The 20,273-nt window shown below is 34.0% G+C and overlaps 1 protein-coding gene across 1 annotated transcript in view; it reads left to right on the forward strand.

Annotated features, from left to right (window-relative positions):
• The window catches only part of LOC148953596 (uncharacterized), a 105,215-nt gene extending 92,229 nt beyond the window's left edge, over nt 1–12,986 (forward strand). Inside the window, exons 4-5 of the mRNA XM_089087752.1 lie at nt 661–1,560; nt 12,647–12,986. Of these exons, the coding sequence (XP_088943878.1) occupies nt 661–1,560; nt 12,647–12,921 (1,175 nt within the window). The 3' untranslated portion in view covers nt 12,922–12,986. The remainder of the gene's footprint in view (nt 1–660; nt 1,561–12,646) is intronic.
• The last annotated feature ends 7,287 nt before the right edge of the window (nt 12,987–20,273 follow it).

Consider the following 20,273-nt stretch of genomic DNA (forward strand, 5'->3'; position numbering starts at 1 on the left):
CCGTAGTTGTTGATTTATATGATGATTTTTTTCTTTTCTATGTATGATGTGACAAATAAAAACACACCAATCGAAATAAAAACTGTTCAATAAAGCAAATGACGCATTGGCTTTTAGAAGGCTAAGGGACTACTTGTCCTACTCCTCTTTGCCGTTATTTTTGTTCATTTAAAGTTTATCCAATTTGTCGTAGTTTCGGCCTTATTTTAGGGCAAGGGCGGATCCAGGTTTTTTTTTTTGGGGGGGGGGGGTTTAATAATTTTTGACTTTTTCGGGGGGGGGGGTTTACTAATTTTTTACTCGGTTTTCGACTAATTTTACTGATTTTTACCTAGGTTTTACTAATTTTCGACTTATTTTTGACTCGGTCAAAAATTTCGGGGGTGGGGGGGGGGGGGGTTCAAACTGGGTAACCCCCCCCCCCCTGGATACGGCCTTGTTTTAGGGTGTTTATTAATAGTAAATTCTGTTCACTTTAACTTTAAATTATTTTTTTTTAATTATTTGGTTGTACGCAGCTATCTTATTTTCTCTGAAAAACTTTGTTTTTCGTAAGAGATGCATTTCGAACCTAAAAATAAAATACATACATTTTATGTTTATGAGGTAAAGTTTTCTTATACTTGAAAAGTTTTCAGTCTAATATATTTTATTTTTTAGCTGACGAACTTACCACATCTTCTACCACTATGACAACAACTTCGGAATCAACTTCTACTTCGACTATTACAACTACAACTCCTACAACTGCCTCTCCTACTACAACACCGACTCCTACAACTACGTCTCCAACAACAACAACAACAACAACTCCAACTACAACAACATCCTCCACTACTACATCCCCTACGACAACATCTTCCACGACTACAATTTCTACAACAACAACTCCAACAACAACAACAGCTTCTACTACTACATCTCCTACAACTGAAACTCCTACCACTACGTCTTCTACAACAACAACTGCTACAACAACCACAGCCTCTAGTATTCCATCTACTTTAACTCTGACTCCCACCACAACTTCTGTGATAACCACTGCGACTACAAGTCCTACCACTACAACCCCTACAACTACTTCTTCTACAACAACAACTTCCACAACAACAACAGCAACCCCCACTACTACATCTGTGACAACCACCCCAACTACTACGACTACAAGTCCTACAACAACAACTCCTTCAACAACAACTCCTTCAACAACTACTCCTTCAACAACAACTCCTTCAACAACAACTCCTACAACAACAACTCCTTCAAAAACAACTCCTACAACAACTACTCCTTCAACAACTACTCCTTCAACAACAACTCCTACAACAACAACTCCTACAACAACAACTCCTACAACAACAACTACTACAACAACAACTCCTACAACAACAACTCCTTCAACAACATCTCCAACAACAACAATATCCTCTACAACAACATCTTCTGCAACAAAAACTACTCCTACTACTACGTCAACTACATTAACGACTCCTACGACAATACGTGTGACAACAACAGTACCAGAAGTAGTGATTCTGCCCGTGATAACTACTTCAGAAGGTAAGCAATTTTTTTTATATACTTTTTTTGTCTTGCTCCAATTAAATATTAGTTGTAAGACCTTGATAAACATATAATCATATGTATTTAAAACGGACATGCTCATCTCATTGTGGGTTTTAGTGTGCAAAAACCGTTAGAAACTATTCACCCTATGGGGATATCTGGTGGTTTGAAAAAAAGCTTTTCTGTAGTCTGCGGAATATATTCTTCAGATATTTCAAATACTTTAATGCTATCAATTACTACTACTACTAACAACTAAACGCCAAATCGAGTGACCTGAAGCCATTACAGGTAGGCACGCTCCTTCTTCATCTATATCAATTTAAAGCCTCGCTCTTTACACCCTCCTAGAGAGTTTCAATTTCGCTTAGATCTTTCTTTATGACACCCTCCCACCTCATCTTTGGATAACCTGTTTTCCGCCTAGCCCTACACAACTAGCCAAAAAGAACAATCTTTGACAATCAGTCATCCTTCATCTGCAGAACGTGCCCAAGCCATTTCAATATTTTCCCCATTATAGCCCTAAAAAGCGGGATTTATTCTCACTCTTCGTAAGGTCTACTGTATGAAATACGGTCAGTCAACTGGGTAAAATGGGTAACCATAAAAATCCATAGGTAATTTCTCTTGAAAACATCTAGCTAAGCTTCATCTACTGCATCCGCACCAATGCCTTAGAACTATAGTTGACCACGGTCATCACTACAGCTTCCCTTATCTGCAGACTTATCTTCCTATTCTTCCAAACCTTTTTCAACTATGAAAATAGAAGCCTGAGCTTTGGCTAGTCTTCTTTTTAAATTTTCACTGCCCCAACTGTCTTTACATTTAATACGACCAAGTCAAGTATAGCAGTCAACCCGATCAATCCTTTCGTTAGGTAAAGTCACCTTTTCATTGTCACTTATTCCTAGCCTTGGCAACTTATTCTTCATAACATTAATGTTCAAACCTATTCCAGCACCCCGAACTCACAAAACCACTAAAGGCTCATTCATTTTAGTCCCACTTTCGTCTAGGGTGCATAAATCATCATCATAATATAAATCCAGGGAAGTGTATCCTCCCCATTTTATTCCGTGACCTCCCATTCCCTTTCTTATGCTCCTTGAGACAAAGTCCATCAAAATAATCCATATAAAGGGGGATAGAACCCAACCCTGCTGATCTCCTGATATAATAAGAAACCATCTGCTAACTTCATTTCCTGCCTAAGCCGCAGTATCGTTGTCTTCGCAATGCCACTAATCAATTTAATGTATTTGTATGGTATACCATACAAGGATGAGATCTTCACTAAGGCTCTTCTACCAACAGACTCGAAAACTTTTTAATAATATATAAAACACAGAATTGAAGGAGTTCGATAACTGAGGCACTTCTTAAATATTTATCTAAGAATAGAAATTCAGTCAACAGGTCATCTAATCTTTATAAGACTCCAATGTTGTTCTATTATCCTTTTGTCTTCAGCATCTTCCCAGTTTAAATAGTGTCGTATTACTAAGTAATTTGCTACCAACAGAGAACACGCCAATGCCTTGATAATTAACACACTCACTCTTATCACCTTTCCCATACAGTTGTTTAAAATCGCATAGTACTTGTCCTTTTTAAAAATCATATTCATAATCTTCAATAACTTAATTTTTCTATCATCGGAGCCACAATATTTAAGAAACTAATTTAACACAGTATCAGCACCGGGGGCCTTATTATTTTTTTAATCCTTTTAGTATGGTTTATAAATCTTCCTCACAAAACAAATATTAATTCACAACCAAACTATTACAGTCTTTCTTATTTTCCTATATATCTTTTCCCGCAACTCTGTCTTAGTTTAGCTTATTCTCGGAATGTTTTGCCTACCTCGGTTTAACTCTTTCGTTATCACTAATTCTGACCCCTTTCCCTCCTTTAACTGGGATAATTCCAGACTTACTACTCTCTTTCAATTTATTAATATGCCAGTACAATATTGTGCTATTACGCCGTCTAGCTGCATCGTCCAGATCCTTGCCAATTTTATCCAAGGAAAACAAATTGTTTTCCTAAAGTTATTCTATCTATCTTCTGGATTGTCAAATTTTAAACTCTCTAAGTTTAGTATTCAATTGTTCCTGGATAAGAAATACAAATAATATATAGGTTAAATCTTCCTGATTCATCCAGTGTAGTTCCGAATTTTCGCGAACTAATAAGAAACCAAATACGCCAAAAAAAGACTGCACACTAAAAATAGAAAACGTTAAAAATAGACTGGACATTACGAATTAACTTTTAAGATTAGTGTCACGCATTGACTTTGCTGGTACTCTAGAAGTAATTACTTTCCTAAAGAAGATTTTAAAGGTTTCAAAACCTAAGTATCATTTTTGTATCTATCAAAACGTTTTGTGAATTATACCGTATAATCTGACTTCGAACCAGAGAAATTTCAATTATTTATTTTTAAAGAACTACCAAAGCAATTTTACATTTTTGTCATTCTTATTTTCAACTCTACCTTCTGGGTCTGAATTTACCTACCTGTTACCGCAAAATGTGATAATACGAGGGTCATTCCAAAAATACTTGAGATTTTTGCCAAAATGGTTATTGCAACTGTTATCTATGAATGTGAAGGAGCTGTACTTGTGGACATTTAAGATGGTTGAACGTATTTCTAGATTTCCATAAAATTAGTTGTCTAAAAGGATGGAAACCCAACATGGAGAAGTAATCTTTGACTGCAGGCTGTTATGTTGAAAAATCTTTTGTAATGATAAATTATGTATATCCATTGTAGGTTGAAAGATCAATTGTAATGGAAAAATCAATAAGCAATTACCAAGTTCTGCATATTTGTTATGTCTTTGTACTATCAGAAATATGAACCATATTTATATGGAATTAGCTAAGTGTTCGTGCAAAACATCAAGCTTACTACACGAAGTTCATTACCCACACATTATAAAACAATATAAGCTTACCCATTGAGAACGATAATTCGTTACGGAACTAGTTGAGCATTTCAACATTGGAACCTATATTGGTTAAAGTCTAACGTTTTAAATCAGCTTAATATTATGCAGAGCAGACAAGAAAGTATGGTCTTCTATATTAAAAATGAAATGGACCTAAAGAAATAATCTCTATAATTTTTATCGCACATCAATTTTCTTTGCATTCTAGAAGTAAATGATTTTCAAAAGAAAATTTTCAAAGTTGTCAAAATATTAGCGAAAATTGTTGTATCTGTAACTTACTTCACTTGAAATCCCTCCCTCCTGCTAAATAATAAAAAACTACAGAGATACAGGTGTGGAATAGCAATAAACAAGAAAAATTTGCAACATAACCTGAAAACTAGAAAAATATAACAAATAAACCCAAATAGGTTTTTAGTACTATGATTTTTCTTTATACCTTAGAAATAGTTTTATAGTGTTTATTGTTTTGTAGACCATCGCTGGTACCACAATTATATTTGGGGCCAACGCTGGCACCAATTTTTTGTACTGTTTGCCTTGGGGCTACCAGCTACTTGATCCTTCTACCGCCACATCATCACCAGTGGTGGTTTCACTGGGTATGGTGACGTGACAGAACAATCAAAAGGACTGAACTATGAGCCAAGGGGGTCATAACTTGGGTCACCACTAATATATCTAGCTATCTCTTTGTAGGGTAAACGGACCCCCTGTCGATACATTAATGACGGTATTTCCTTGCGAACTCTGTTCCTACCCTGCCTACGTTTGGGGAAAATAATCTTATATGGTTTTTGAAAATAGATCACTTGAAACTCACTAAAAGCCTAAAGTTATACTGACCCATAGTTTTACAAACTTAAATATAGAAAATATAGAAAATATAGAAAATATTCGTCTTATCCTATTATTTTTTTGACTGCTTGTTTTTGTAAATGAATATTTTTGAGCTCATTTATTAGAAATAATTTCGACTTTTTGCCTAAAAAATTAAACAAAAATAAAATATCAAAATTAAGAACAACCATGTTCATCCAAATGTCGCTCCAGCAAAACATATATACATAAATATATATATAATATATACATAAATATATACATAAATTCTGAAAACAGACTGTCTAGTCAGAGTCTCAAAAAGGACTCTCAGAACAGACTTAAACATGATATTTTAACACATAAAAGAATCTTGGCAGTTGGGGCGTGACTCAGTGTGACTTGAGCCAATCTAATTTATCAAGCCCCTCAATTGAATTTGCCGTAAGCATATATTAAGAATCAATGGCCTAAAATTTAGCCAGCCCGTGTGAGGACTCATAGAGAATTGTAGTCCAGTCAGCTTGTTTTTCTTTTGCGAAATGGCTGCTTTGACGACGAGAGTATAGCTTGCAATTGAAAATTATATTATAAGCAAATATAGGCAAATGAAATTGAGAATAGGTAAATGACCACCCACGTGCCACACTGGTCCATCCCAATGTACTTCAACTTTATAATATCCATTTGACTTCTTTCTTTCATCAGCGTCTATACTGCTGCTTCCACAGCTTGGATCCAGATCTTTCACCCTCCCATCCTGTCCACTGCAGAACAACGCTAGTCTAGATCATATGAGCATCCATGTGAGGTTTGAAAAATTAAATTCCACAAAATTACCAGAAAACGATCGTGCTTAGCAAGATTTAATAAAAAATGTCTCGCTCTCACGAATTTACATTTGACAGAAGCGTAGAATCAGGTTCTGGTACATTTAATGATTTTTGATGATGCCAGTATTCAAAACTGAACTAACGTCTTACTCTCCGTTGGCTGAAACACCACCGCATCTCCATTAAAACATGAATTACCCCTTGACATAATTTGAAATAATTTATGGCGGTAAATACAAAGGCCAGTGAAAACGGTAGGGGTACAGGGAAATCAGGTAAGAATCTCACCGAACGATTCATCAATAATAGTGGTTAGGGTGAACTATGAAGTGATTGGGAGAGAGTATCCCCTAAGGACTCCAGATCAGAGAGGCAAAATCTCGGTAACAGGGTCACAACTGGCCAACAAGTTCTCCGTTGAGCAAACTGTCCATCATCCATGGATCCCCAGAGGGGCTCCTTTGCCCCAAAAGAGACTAAATCTACCTTAGATTTGATAGGAATAATCGCATTGTGAAGGCAAGAATGTCATAATTGACACCCCTAGTCAAAATTGAGTTACGGACCTTACCAGAGTTATTTTTTTAAAGTTTTCTAATGGTGTAATTTGTTTGCTTGTACGATGCCTCCCGTCCGAGTAAATCAAAAATTGAACTTTATTGTAATTGCATGTTTTTCACTTTTGTTAAAGTGGAAATTGTCGAAACCGACTGAAGGATTAACCTCCGGTCAGTTACGACATGAAATGAACAATGTTTGTTCATCAAATGAACAAAGTGCTGGATCTTCAGCAGGCCTCCTAAGATCTATAAATCTGCTAATGATCCTTTTCCAAAGTTTAAAAACTTCAGTTTAAATAAGGCTACTTGTTACAGACTGTCATTTTCAGACAAATCAGTCTCTTAAATAAACACTGCTGTGGAGGGGGTAAACTTAAGGCAGGGAAAGACACTTCTTCCACAAAAGTGGTTGAGTTTTTTTTGTTGTCGCAAAGCTGGTTGGATTCCGAACCTGTTATTTCTATTGGAAAAAAAAATTAAAGACGTGCAATCAACCTAAAGGTTTATGTCTCCTCTAAATGTGGAGTACTACAAGTGTCTTTTTGGAAGCAAGAATCAAGACAATAACCACCCACCCACTGCAGTATAGAGAGCAATCTCAGAAGAAGAAGCTGCAACCCGGGAGGCCGTCAGTAAAGACCCGATAAGTTACCTTGCCTTTTTTTTACAAAGTTGTCAAAATTTCTGAGGTTGTATTATAATGACTATGTATTAAATTCAGTTTAAACAACCAAAGTAGTATAAAAAGGTTGAAATGCCCCTTCTGAGCCTTAAGATAAGCCTTGGTATTCCTGAGAAAATATTTAATAAAAATTGTCGAACAAAATAGAAAAAGAACCCAAGCGCTCTCTATCCTTTTTGTGGTAACTACTTTAGCAGCAAAAAGGGCGGGCTAAAATTTCGTATCGATTGTTTGTTCGACATTTTGACCTAGTAAATCTTAGCCACTCGGACCCAAATTCTACCAAGAGGTTTCTCACACTAGCGGCTTTAATTTGGCGTATCATACATTTTTCAATTGTGTTTTTCTCGGAATGTTAGAAAGTGTGATTGCGACATTCTTGCTTTTACAAGGCATAATCTCATATTCCTTCCAAACATTTTCCAATCCAAGCCGAAATTCAAGATCGCCCAATCTTTCCGCAAGCTGTTGCCGTCCATTCAATTTTATTTTATGATTATCTGTAGTTTTTCTTAATAAGTCATGGACCTTGTCCTCCCTCCTCATCTTTTTCATTTTACTTAATTTTTCTAATTTTCCTACTGGGTTTTATACCTCTTTGTCCCCCCCCTGAGCCCTTTTTTCTTCTCATAATTTTGTACTTCTCCCCAAATTCTGTTTTCCGCCACTGCAGACTGAACCTCTAAATTTTGTCTCTCTCTTGTACTTCTTTTTTCTTTTTCACTTTTCTTAACTTTGACGATAACGCAAAATAAATTATAATTAAATTTGAATTGTATTCCCATGTCCACCATCTTTGAATGCATTTTTTATTGTAATTCCGTTTAATATTTCTTTTCTCCTTATAAATTATCTTTCCTTTTGTCGCAAAAGGAATTAACTCGTCACTAAATTAGAATTGAATTCTTAAATTATAGTTTTGCTTTGTATCTTTTTTCTCTCTCTTTTAGTTTTGTTTACTCTTACCGCAGATCCAAAAATATGTCATCAAATAGGAATTGAATTCTTGCGTTTAGCTTTTCATAAGGTTGAAAATTTTCTCAAAATTTACGAAAAAAAGTACGTACGAAGATAATTCTCATTTTTCTCGGGTACATTTAGTGCTTTATTTTGGTATATACTTGTCGGCGTCTCATATTCGGTAAATGTGTTTTGAAGTTTGTTATTTTCTAAACATTCTTTCGAAAAATTAATTTCGGGTGTCCTTTTTCAATATTACATGGCTTCTTCATTTCCACATCCTATTTTTCCAGATTATCAACATTTCGAACTGGAGCATCCAGCATTTCAGTTTTTCGACAGGTTGACTTAGCCTCTCATTTCGTTTTATGGGCCGGTCAGCCTTCCCCCCTTGTCAAAAAAGTTGCATATTTTTCCATCTTAGCATTTAATATCTGATAAATGTCTTAAAAATCTCTCACTTACTGACATTCCCTAAAGGGCTTCGAAAGCCTTGGCTGGAATTTCCATATGAGCCTGATGATATATTTCATTAACTTGACTATCTTTTTCAATTTGATCAATCTCATCCTGAATTCTCTTATATACTCTTTGTGCTTTCTATCGGCTACCTCTTCTCTTTGTTCCCTTACTTTCTCTTTTTGTTCTCTGACTTTTGTTTCAGCCTCCATCAAATTTAATATATATTGTATCATATCCACAAGACTACTTTTTCGTGGGCCCCTTCTGGATTTTGAGCTCCTACTACTCCTCTTGCTTGGTCTACTTTGATTTTCATTGTCGTTATGTCTTCTTAATTCATTTTCCTAGTCCGTTCGTTCTAATTTCCTCGTACCGTATCTGACCGACATTGTTTCAAAATTCAGCTAAAAACTATTATTTTAATCAAAATGAAAATACTTTCACGAATGTCGAACGTCCGGTAATTATGAAAACTTGATATGTCTCAATTTGCCAATAATTTTTGTAATAATTTTTTTTATATTTTAACAAGATTATGCCCATTGAGACTTTCCTTATATATTAATTGATTCCGTCTTTTTCCTGCAATTTTTTTACATGTAATCACAGTAGGCTACTAATTAGGCTAAATTAAATACTATCCTCGGAAAAATACGGATTTTTTTATCTATCTCCTGATAAATTTCCTTAACTGGCTGCCACCACTATTGTAATGAAGACCACGGCTGGTACCACATTTATATCTGGGGCCAACTCTAGTACCACTGTTTGTACTGGTTGCCTTAGGGCTATCAGTTACGTTATCTCTCTAACGCCACACCAGCACCACTGTCCATTTTGTTTGGTATAATAACATGATCAAACAATCAAAAGGGCCAGACTCTGGACCAAGGGGGCCACAACATGGGTCACCAAAAATATATCTAACTATCTCTTTTAGGGTAAACAGACCCCCCTGTTGATATATTAATGACGGTATTTTCTCGCAAACTATTTTCCTACACTGCCTGGATTCAGGAAAATAATCTTACGTTTTTGAAGAAAATAACTCATTTGTATTCTCTCAAAGGTCAATCCAACAAAACATGTATATAAACTCTGAAAACAGACTTTCTAAACAGAGTCTCTAAACAGACTCTCAAAACAGACTAAAATATAATATTTGAACACAGAAAGAATTTTGACCCTTGGGGTTTGGCTCAGTGTAATGTAGGCCAATCTAATGTATTAATCCCATCAATTGAATTGGCCCTTAGAATATGTTTTGTAGTCCAGTCAACTTATTTTTCTCTTGCGAAATGGTTGCCTGCCTCCACGACGAGAGTTTAGCTTGCAATTGAAAATTATATTATAGGCAAACCTAAGCAAAAGTAATTGAGCAAAGGGAAACAGATCATCTATCTAGAAAAAGAAAGAGAAGGGTCAGGGAGCTCCAATACAGTTTATTAAATATTAAAGTCAATAAATAATTTGAATTTGACATTATAGCAATTAGAAATCCTTCTTTTAATATACAACTTTGACTGGTTCCAAAACTACATACCTACACTTCTCCAACCCCTAAATGGCAAGGGTTTGAGCAAATGGATTTAGTGATCTACTCAGAATTTTGTTGCAAACAATGAAACAGGATGAGCTCCATTCCCTTTTGAATAAAAATACTTGACAAGTTTAAAGATAAGTGCACCACATGTACAAATATTGGGAATCATCAGAAAATTAACCATGTAGAAATGACAAAACTCTGATTAAAAAAAAAAATTTTTAACCAAATCTACAAATGAACACTCTACATTCAGATTTGAAGTCTAACGCTCTACTAACTAAACTACGGCTGTGTTAATTTAACTTAATCTATTGTTCTTTGTAATACCATAATTGTTTAGCTAATAACCCTTTTCCAAGGAACTATTGAGGATCATGTCATCACCAAAAGTATAGTTATTGGACCTCATTCAGTAAATAAAATCATAAGTGGCTATTATAAAACATTGAGTTAAAAATAGTTTATGTTGTAAAGAGTGAGAGCATTAAACTATATTTGATGAAGCTTAACTTCTGCGACAGGACGAAGGAAGGGAGATATTTCAATAGAAGTCATTGAGGATTTTGAAATCTAATTATCTGCTGTTTTTAAAATGTCTTCCTGGTAAGAGCATTCGAAGTCTTAAAAATCATTTTGCGAGTCTTAATGTCGGCCGACCGTGTTAAAGGAAAATAGTTCTTGGTCAATTCTCCCAACAGACTACTTAACAATGACATGTATGAAATCTAAAAGATGGTAGAACGTGTAATAGCCACGAAGGTATAAGCAATAGCTTTTAAATGAGCCAGTTATCATCTCTATTCTGGTGTAGTAGCCTACCCCTGAACATCCTCCATCAGAAAGTACCCTGCGGAAAAAACCCCACAGAAAAAATTCCCTTTTCCTTACGGCTGGTCATCTTGATAGGGTTCAAATAATTGACCCAATTTACAAGTTTATTTAAAAAATTAAAAATAAGGATTGAGGGTACCAGAAAAATCTTGTGAGGACCCTGGGTCTCTCCACTCTCCTTTTCCTGGCTGTTTTCATAATAAGCATTTAAGGTTTATATTAACTGAATAATAATCATTCTTCAGTCAGCGTGAGATGGCTAACCCTTCCCGTGGAAAATACCAACCTGAAATCTTATAAAAAATCCCAACTCAGAATTATCAAAATCAGCCTAAACAAATACAGTTTCTCTGCATGAACACATAGAAGGCCCAAAACCATGACTGAAAATAGATCCGATGCTGATATGCATGTTGCTGATACGTCTGACACCACCCACATCCCTTTCCTCAGGGACTAAAGAAGGTCCCATTATCCCCATAAACATAGCTATTGGACCTTTTAACAATGCTGAAAATATTACTAACTCAAAATTTTGATCAGACAAATTTGAGGCAGAGGGGACTTTTTGGGAGGGGGATAGTTGCCCTTTTAATATTTTTGATGATTTTAAAAAGACACTTCAATTTCCGTTCATAGGAGATATTAAGCATCTCTTTATAATGTTCTTGTCACCCTCTAGCCCTAGTAGAAAAAGAAAATAGTGAAAAAAGGGAGACACGTTAGTGGTACCCAGGCAAAGAAGACATTTTTCTCATTTTTCAAAGTCGAGGACTGTAATTTTTCTGCACACGGTTTTCAACCATGTCTCCAAGGGTGTAGTTTCATTTCAATCGTACGCCATTTTCGAGGGGTTTCAGACACTGTTTTGAAATCAGCATAAATTTATTTTCGCAGTAAATTTTTACTTTGAAGATTAACGGAAACAGTAGTTACCATTCTTGATTCATTATCAGATGGCATTTTTTCTCAAAACATGTTTTTAAGCTTTTGGTCATTATGGACTGTGGTTGCCTTTAATAGGTTGCAGCTACTGCTGCAATCATGATAAACATTATAGCAATCCAAATTGCTTAATAGTTATAGATATATATTCTAGAGAAAAGTAATGAATCTTTCAGTGTAATGTTCAAAGACTTATCAAGGACTGTAACTATTAACCATTGACTGTAAATATTAAAATCAAGAATTTAGAAATTTCTATTAAAGCAATTTTTATATCCTAGAAGAAGCTTGAGCGAATGTGTGATTAATAATCATCAGTTTTAGTCTTCCTATTCGGTCTAAGGTAGTTTCTTTATAAATTATTTTGACAATGAAGCCAAATTTACTCAGCCGGCAAGCTGTTATGAATGGATGTTAGTTTTATAATAAGTGTATGTGGGTCCAGAACTAACATTTATTTTTCGTTGCAGCACCAGCACCGCCTTCGTCTCTTCTCCAAAGAATATTACAAGCAATATTCAACATCCTTTTCTTTGGACCATTAGCCATTGTCACAGTCTTCTTCAATTTAATTCAATTCTTATTTAGTGGCTTTGGAAGAAAAAGATCATTCAGTAGCCATTTGTTGTCTGTTAATGAAGACCATGAGATTTTGAAAACTCTTATCAAAATCAGAGAAAATGAATTTTTCACCAGTATTATTGAAAAATTAGGAAGGACAAATGACTGGGAAGAACTGCAGTAACACAAAAGTCGGTTTATTTAAAACGAAGGTGCCTCATTGTTATTTGAAAGTATAGTCTTTGTATTTTCTGCTATTCATTGAATCCTTTATTAATTTATTTGAGTGATTAAATTTTCTTAATAGAAGTTTGTCTTTTCACCCAATTAGACCTAACTGTGCACAAGATACCAATTTCTAGGTTTATATAAGAATTTTTTTTATTATCTTGCTAGAGGTAATATGCATCTGAAATAATAAAAATAAAATACCAAAATGAATATTTTTTGTTATGAGAACATGTAGCAAGTTCTTCCTTTCATATCTGAGTAACCAAATACATATTAACTAGATACGTTACGCCAATATAAACATACGTAACTACCAACAGCATTTTTAAACCTCAATTTTATTTGCATCCATCTGAACAAAAATAAAAGATTCTAAAACTCAAGTATAGCTAAGAATTACGTTTCATACTTTTTGCTGACCGACGAATATGAATGTAGGAGGAAAAAAGAGGAAACAATCGTTTTATTGAAGGTTTTATGAAAAGTCACACTTTTTTAAACAGTTACCTACTGATTGTATAGATCATACTGTCAAGAATGAATAGTAGCTATGAAAATAGAACAGAAATAGAGGCCAGTTCCGGTAGAATTCTACGGTAACTGAAGTATAAGAAAAAGGATTTTTTTTTCTTCGCAGACAACGATAAATGTAGGAGGATAAAAACTTTTGGTTTTCTGCATAAATGATATGTGAGAGACCTTGCGCGCCCTCTGCAAAACATTACAAATGACGTCACAAAACATGTTGTGATCCGATAAGCTAATTCAAGCCTTCTTACCCCTACAGCCTGGGATATCAGTTTAAATGCATCGAAAATAAAGGAACTGATGCTTTTCCAATCACAGCTAACATTTTTACATCCCAAGTTAATCATCATGAACAAAGGTATAAAGAAAGTAGACGAGCTTTGTCTCATCGCAATTCACTTGTCCACAAATTTTGTTGAAAAACTAACCTTAATAGGATGAGAGCCTCTTGCAATAAAACACCGAAGGGAACTCTTCACTGCAAAAGATTTCTGTCACTCTACTTGATAATCCCGATTTATTATTCCTGCACCAGACCTATTGTCAAATATGGATACCCACTGCATTCTGGTGCTCCACAAAATTTATTGCCACAACTAAAAGAGATCTAGAATTGTACTAATAGGGCAAATTTGGTTGTTGCTTTGAACAATCTCATCTGTCAGTGAGAGGTTGGAAGTAGTGTCGATGGCTAATTTCTGCAATTCTAAAAATTTCCCTCCTTCTGCTGAGCTTTTTCGTGTTGTACCACCCATCATCCAACCCATAAGACAGTGGAGGCAAAGAGGTCAGTCCAATCCTCTTGAGTTTGGCATGCCAAGAACAGTATTTTTAGAACAGCTTCATTCGGAGTTGTACTTAGACTTCACATGATTTTTCTGATTACATTATCCCCAAAAGTTTTTCTATTAGCCCTTTTAAAAGAAGGTCTAACGGTTCTCTAAAATCTCAGTAAATAACTAGTGATATTTGTGATATCTAATCATACGTGGCTCCATGAATTTAGGAGTAAAAAGAAGGGAAAACCCAATCATCATTTTATTGAAGATTTTCAGAAAATTTCACTTTTGTAAACAACTAAAAACTGATGGAAAATACCAAAGGTTGTCAATATGTATGGACAAGTAGGTGCAATGACATAAAAAGACTAGAGAGCAGTTTCTGCTGAATTTATTGTTAAATTTTATGCACATATTTTAAAATAATATTACACATATTTTAAAATAAAAGAATAGAGTAAGAAGGAAAAAATACTGAAAATAAGATTTTCATTTCTGCGTCTATGGTATTCTCGCGAAGAACAGAATTATATTAAAAAAAGAAAAGAAAATTTGTTTAGAACATGAATGTATTAGAAAGTAGAAAACTTTATGTTGAAGCAGATTAAATATCTTTTTACTATGGGTCACTGCTCGGCAGTTAATGATAAGATTTGCTTTTTTTGAAAGTGTTCGGTGTTTCCACATTTAGAGCTCCAAAATTGTACTTAGTCTCATAAGTAAGGAGGTCTTTTTTATTATTATATTGTTAAAATTAGAAAGAATAATTTATCTATACTTCCGAAGAAAATTTAACTAGTTAGGAAAAGGACTATTTTTAGTCTACTAGTTTATGCTGCAAGTGCTTATATTCTCTTATCTGAATAATGAAATATATAACATCTATGATACATTCAACGTAGAACTCATATATGTAAATAACGTGAGCATTGTTCTCCCTTGATTGTATTTCTACAGGTTTCAGTGAAGACCGAAGATTCTGAAACTGAAGTTTAACTAAGATTTTTTTCCATGCTTTTAGTTAATAGATGAAGATTAATAAAGACGGAAAGAACAGATAAACACAGAACAGTGTAAACAGATATAGCTGTTATTTAGGATACTACTTTTTTTATACTTAAGTTTTCCAGTGGAATCAAAGTGTTTCTATTTATTAAATTAAAAAAAAAAACTTCAAGAAAAAGAAGTTTTTCAAAAAATGTTGAGGCCATATTAAGCTTAAGATCACAGAAATAAAAACCTTTAATAATTCAAACTGAAAACAACCAGAAATTACTATTAAAAGATATAAGAAATCCAAAACAAACAGAAATACAATAAACAATCATACCAAGCAAACACACAGCCGATACTAATATAAATGAACAAATAAATCTTAAAATTAGTAAACCTTAATTGAATATACAAATCAAGCTTAAAACGAACAAAACATTTTACAAATAAAGAAAAGATAAAAACTAAAATGAACGCAAAATAAATAAACAATCATAGCAAACAAACATAAAATAGGTAATAATATAAATGAATACATAAATCTTAAAACATGCAAAACGTAGATTCAATTTAAAAATCAAGCTTTAAACAAACAAAAATCAAGAAAAACTCCTGTCCCCATTTTCTAAATGTAAAAGTCTAAGGCCTACTGTGTAATTGTTGCTTTACTGAAAATCAATTGTATTGCAAATATATATTTTTTAATTATTACAACATTGAAAACAAATTGAAGATTACAGTAAAATAAAATCTGGAACTGATGAGCCTTCTACAATTATTATCATTACGTTTTAAATATTCAGCATAATTTTATTAGTTTTTTCCCGAGGCTGTTCAAGATAAGCACCATTAACACAGTACGCTTTGGAATTTTACAGCTAGGGAAGATGGCAGTAACCAAATTTTCGTTTGTAGGAATTTTCCTCGATTTAAGCTTGATTTGTATGTTTAATTTAACTTTTACTTGTTTTAAGATTTATTTACTCATTTATAGTAGTACTGGTTATGGGTTAGTTTTTATTTTTGTTTATTTAGTTTATGTTCGTTTTTGGGTTTATTTATTCTTTAACATTAATTTCTGGTTGTTCTGAGTTGGAACTATTATAGGTTGTTTTTCTGCAATGGCTCAAATTTAATATGACCTTTACTTTTCTTTGAACAATGTCTTGGTCAGAGTTTATTTTAATTAATTTCAGTGCGTTTTTAATGTCAAAGTTTCAAATTCTTCAGAATTCCCTACTTTAAAATCAAATCTATTTTTCAACATCAGAGTTTCATTTATAATTATCAAAACTAGTATCAAGGTAACAATATCGAAGCAACAAAGCATCAAAGTTACGAAAGTATCAAAGTTTCAAAGTAATCAATTTATCAAAGTAATAAAAAGGAACTTGCACAACTTACAACCTTTGCCCCATACATCAAAGTTACCTTGTAAATCGATAAATCCAAGTATAAAAGTAAACAAAGTATAAAAGTAACAATAAGCGACTTGAACAACTCAACGCCCTTTTCCAGGGGCTGGGGGGATGGCTTAATTCTGGAAGCAAAGTTATTTGGCCTTTGAGGTGTTTTGAGCAAAATGGTTATCTCAAAATGTTTTGACCAGATACTTTTGGGGAAAAGGGGATAGGGGTCTGGTTGCCATTTCATCACTTTTGAATCTTAAAAAAAAAGAACTAGAAATTTGAAGTTCCGATCCATTGAGCCCCCTGAAAATTTTATATTACAGTCCCTTCCGCAAAAACTTTATGTTAACAATTTTTAACTTGCATAGGTTACAGCTCTTGGCCTGAGGATTATGGGGGATTTCCCAACCCTGAAGTTATAGTTATTTGAATTTTAGACTCTTTTTAACAATATTTCTGTTTCAGCAGTTTAATTATACATATTTCGAGTAAAAATGGCAAGAAGGGGGGGGGCTGTTTACCCTCCAAATATTTTTGACTCTTAAAAAGGGCGCAAGAACTTTTGATTTCCAATTGAATGCCCTCCTCTGAAGTTTTTAAGACCACCCCCATTCATAAAAACTTATTTGTCAATGAATTGGAAGTAGTACAGCAATAGCTCTTTTTCCAGGGCCTAGGGGAGTAGTTTTCAAACCCAAAACCATAGTTATTTGACATTTGCACTGTTTTGAACAAAATGGTAAGATGGCTGAAGTCAATACGACAGCCCCTTCCGCAAAATCCTTGAATGTTAGCTATAGACAGCTTGTATAGTTTTCAAACCATACCCTGGGGCTGTGGAGAGTTTTGTCAACCCCGGAGCCATAATTATTTGAGCTTTGGAATATTTTGAACATAATGGCAAGCTCAAAATATTTATCAGATGCATTTTGGATAAAGGAGGCATCGGAAGGAGGGGGCCGTTCCCCTCCGTTCACTTTTGACACTGAAAAAGGGCACTAGAGCGAACCATGTCCAATCGAATAAGCCCCCTTCAGAGGTTATACGATCAACCATTCCGTATGAAGTGCTTCTGAGGGAAAATCACAGTTTATAGAATTAGCAGTATGATCATTCTCTATCTCTTCCATTATAAAAACCCAGACAGGGGTGCGAGTGCTCCGGAGAACGTTTTTGCAGATAGAAACATAAGCGTTATCAGATCTTTTCGCGGGTAGACAAGTCAGATTTCTCTTGGACACGAAACAAGTGGAAACCCGCTATTACGAATAATGCACTTGGTAGCCATTTCTCAGTGATTGACGATAACAGACTAACCCGTTAAGGGAGAAACAAGTGGGAGGAGCTTTTTGTTGGCACCGAGACCGAAGACCAGAAATTATCTGCGATAAGCTTACTGTCTATAAACTGTGGGGAAAATAAACAAACAATCTAACATTTAAGCTATTTAAGAATTATTTATTCAATTATAATCTTAACTGTTATATTTATGTTTGCTCTTATTGTTAATTTTGATTTCTATTCCTTTTGGGTTTTATAGTAATGTCTTTCATAGAAATGTCTGGTCTTTCTGAGGGTGAACTATAACAGAGTTTAATTTCTGCTGGTATTGAGTTCCTTGAGCTCTTTAATTTTCTTTGAAATACTTCTTTTTAGGCAAAGTTTTTTTTTATTATTTTCTGTTCTTTTTATTACCGAAGTCTTATATTGGTATATAAAATTAATATTCACAGTTTTTCAAGTCTTAGACTTACGAATCAAAATATTTTATTATAATCTATTAGTTATTTGTTGAATTGTATTATCATAGGAACTTATTTTTGCTGGTCTTAAGGTATTTTACTTTTTACTAATATTGGTTTTTACTTCTCTTTGACAGACCTCTTTTTCGAAAAGCTTATTTTTGTCGGTTTTCGGTTACTAATGATTTTTATTGGTTAATGTAACTAAAACTTATCGATTTTTTTCAAGTCTCTGGCACATAATTTGCATTCCCTTAACATTTTCCAGCAATTTTACCTTTAGCATTTTGGAGAATCAGGATCAAACCTGCCTACTTTTCTCAATTAATTCAAAAACCTTTTTCCACAAAATAAGTTTTCAAAGAAAAGCAAAAGAACTCCATTAAACCAAAAATGAGCAAAAATAAAATCGAATAATATACCAAGCGTGAGACTACCACAAATCAGAATCTATAAATAAATGAAACCCAAAACGAACAGAAATTACAATAAATAACCGAGTCAAACTCAAAACGAGCAGAAATTAACATAAGCAGGGCTCAAAACCATTATGTCTTCCCAAAGCCAGAACTTAATTTGCACTTTACCGAAAAAATATAAATGTTTTTACTTTCATAACTTTAATAAATCAAAAAATATCAACATTTTCATTTTTAGATATCAGGATATGTACATTAAACTGACAATTCACATTCATTTGAATCTTTTCAGTAAAGTGCAAATTATATTCTAGCCTTGAAAAGGCATAGGGGTTTTGAGCCCTACTCATGTTAATATCTGCTCGTTTTGAGTTTGACTCGGTTATTTATTGTAATTTGTGTTCGTTTTGGGTTTCATTTACTTATTGATGCTGATATGTGGTAGTTTGACGCCTGGTAGATTATTTGATTCTATTTTTGCTCATTGTTGGTTTAATGGAGTTAACCCTTTAATATTCTTTGAAAAAAATTTTTTGTGGAAAAAGTTTTTTTGAATAACTTCTGTTCGTTTTATATTGACATAGTCTTTTCAGGAAAAAAGAAAATAATATTTTAAATCTTTTCTTGTTTCTTAAGACTTTATAGTTTGGCTGCTATTTGTATGCTGGAGAAAATTTTCAGCAATTTTTAACACCATACGCCCATTTAAAAATCTGGACACAAAACGTAGTATTTTATATAGTTTCATACCTACTTTAGTTGACCTGAAATAGAAAAATTGATACCGTTCGCAAAAAAAAATCTGTTTACTTTCTTTGATTGCTTGGATACACTTCCGCTATTTTGATTTGGTTACATTTTAAGAGCAGAAGTAGCCTCGAAAGCTTGAACATAATACCCTCAGTCGGTTTTGGGATACTGCTGAGATGCCTTATTGGAAATTAGCATTAACACAGTGAACTTTGATTTAATCTTAAGACAACATTTAGTTTTTAAACATAACGGGCAAATGGAAGGGTAGTCGTGGGAGGGGGACTAGTTGTCCTCCATTCCCTTTCGACTAGTACAAAGGGCACTATTCCTTTCTATTTTCAATCGAACGATTGTAAATAGAAGATCCTACGACAACTCCTTCGATGCGAAGGGCCCTGGTCTAAAAAAAAATAATAATACATTGTACCCACATCAATCTTTACTATAAAAACGTCAAGCCTTCCAATCACTTTCGACACTTGAAAAGGGCACTAGCCCTTTTAATTTCCAATCGAATTATCCCTTTTTGAGTTTTTATGACAACGCTTTCTATAAGCATCTTATAAGCCCCCAGGGCAAAACTTACAACCCTTGCCCAGAGGACTGTGAGGCGGTTGTCATCCTCAAAGACCTAATTTCCAAAATTTAAAAAAAAATGGCTATCTCAAAATTTTTATTGGAT

The sequence above is a fragment of the Artemia sp. Qi Xiang Cuo genome, chromosome 4, assembly GCF_049724085.1.
Source record: "Artemia sp. Qi Xiang Cuo chromosome 4, ASM4972408v1, whole genome shotgun sequence".
In the NCBI taxonomy this organism is placed as follows: Eukaryota; Metazoa; Arthropoda; class Branchiopoda; order Anostraca; family Artemiidae; genus Artemia; species Artemia sp. Qi Xiang Cuo.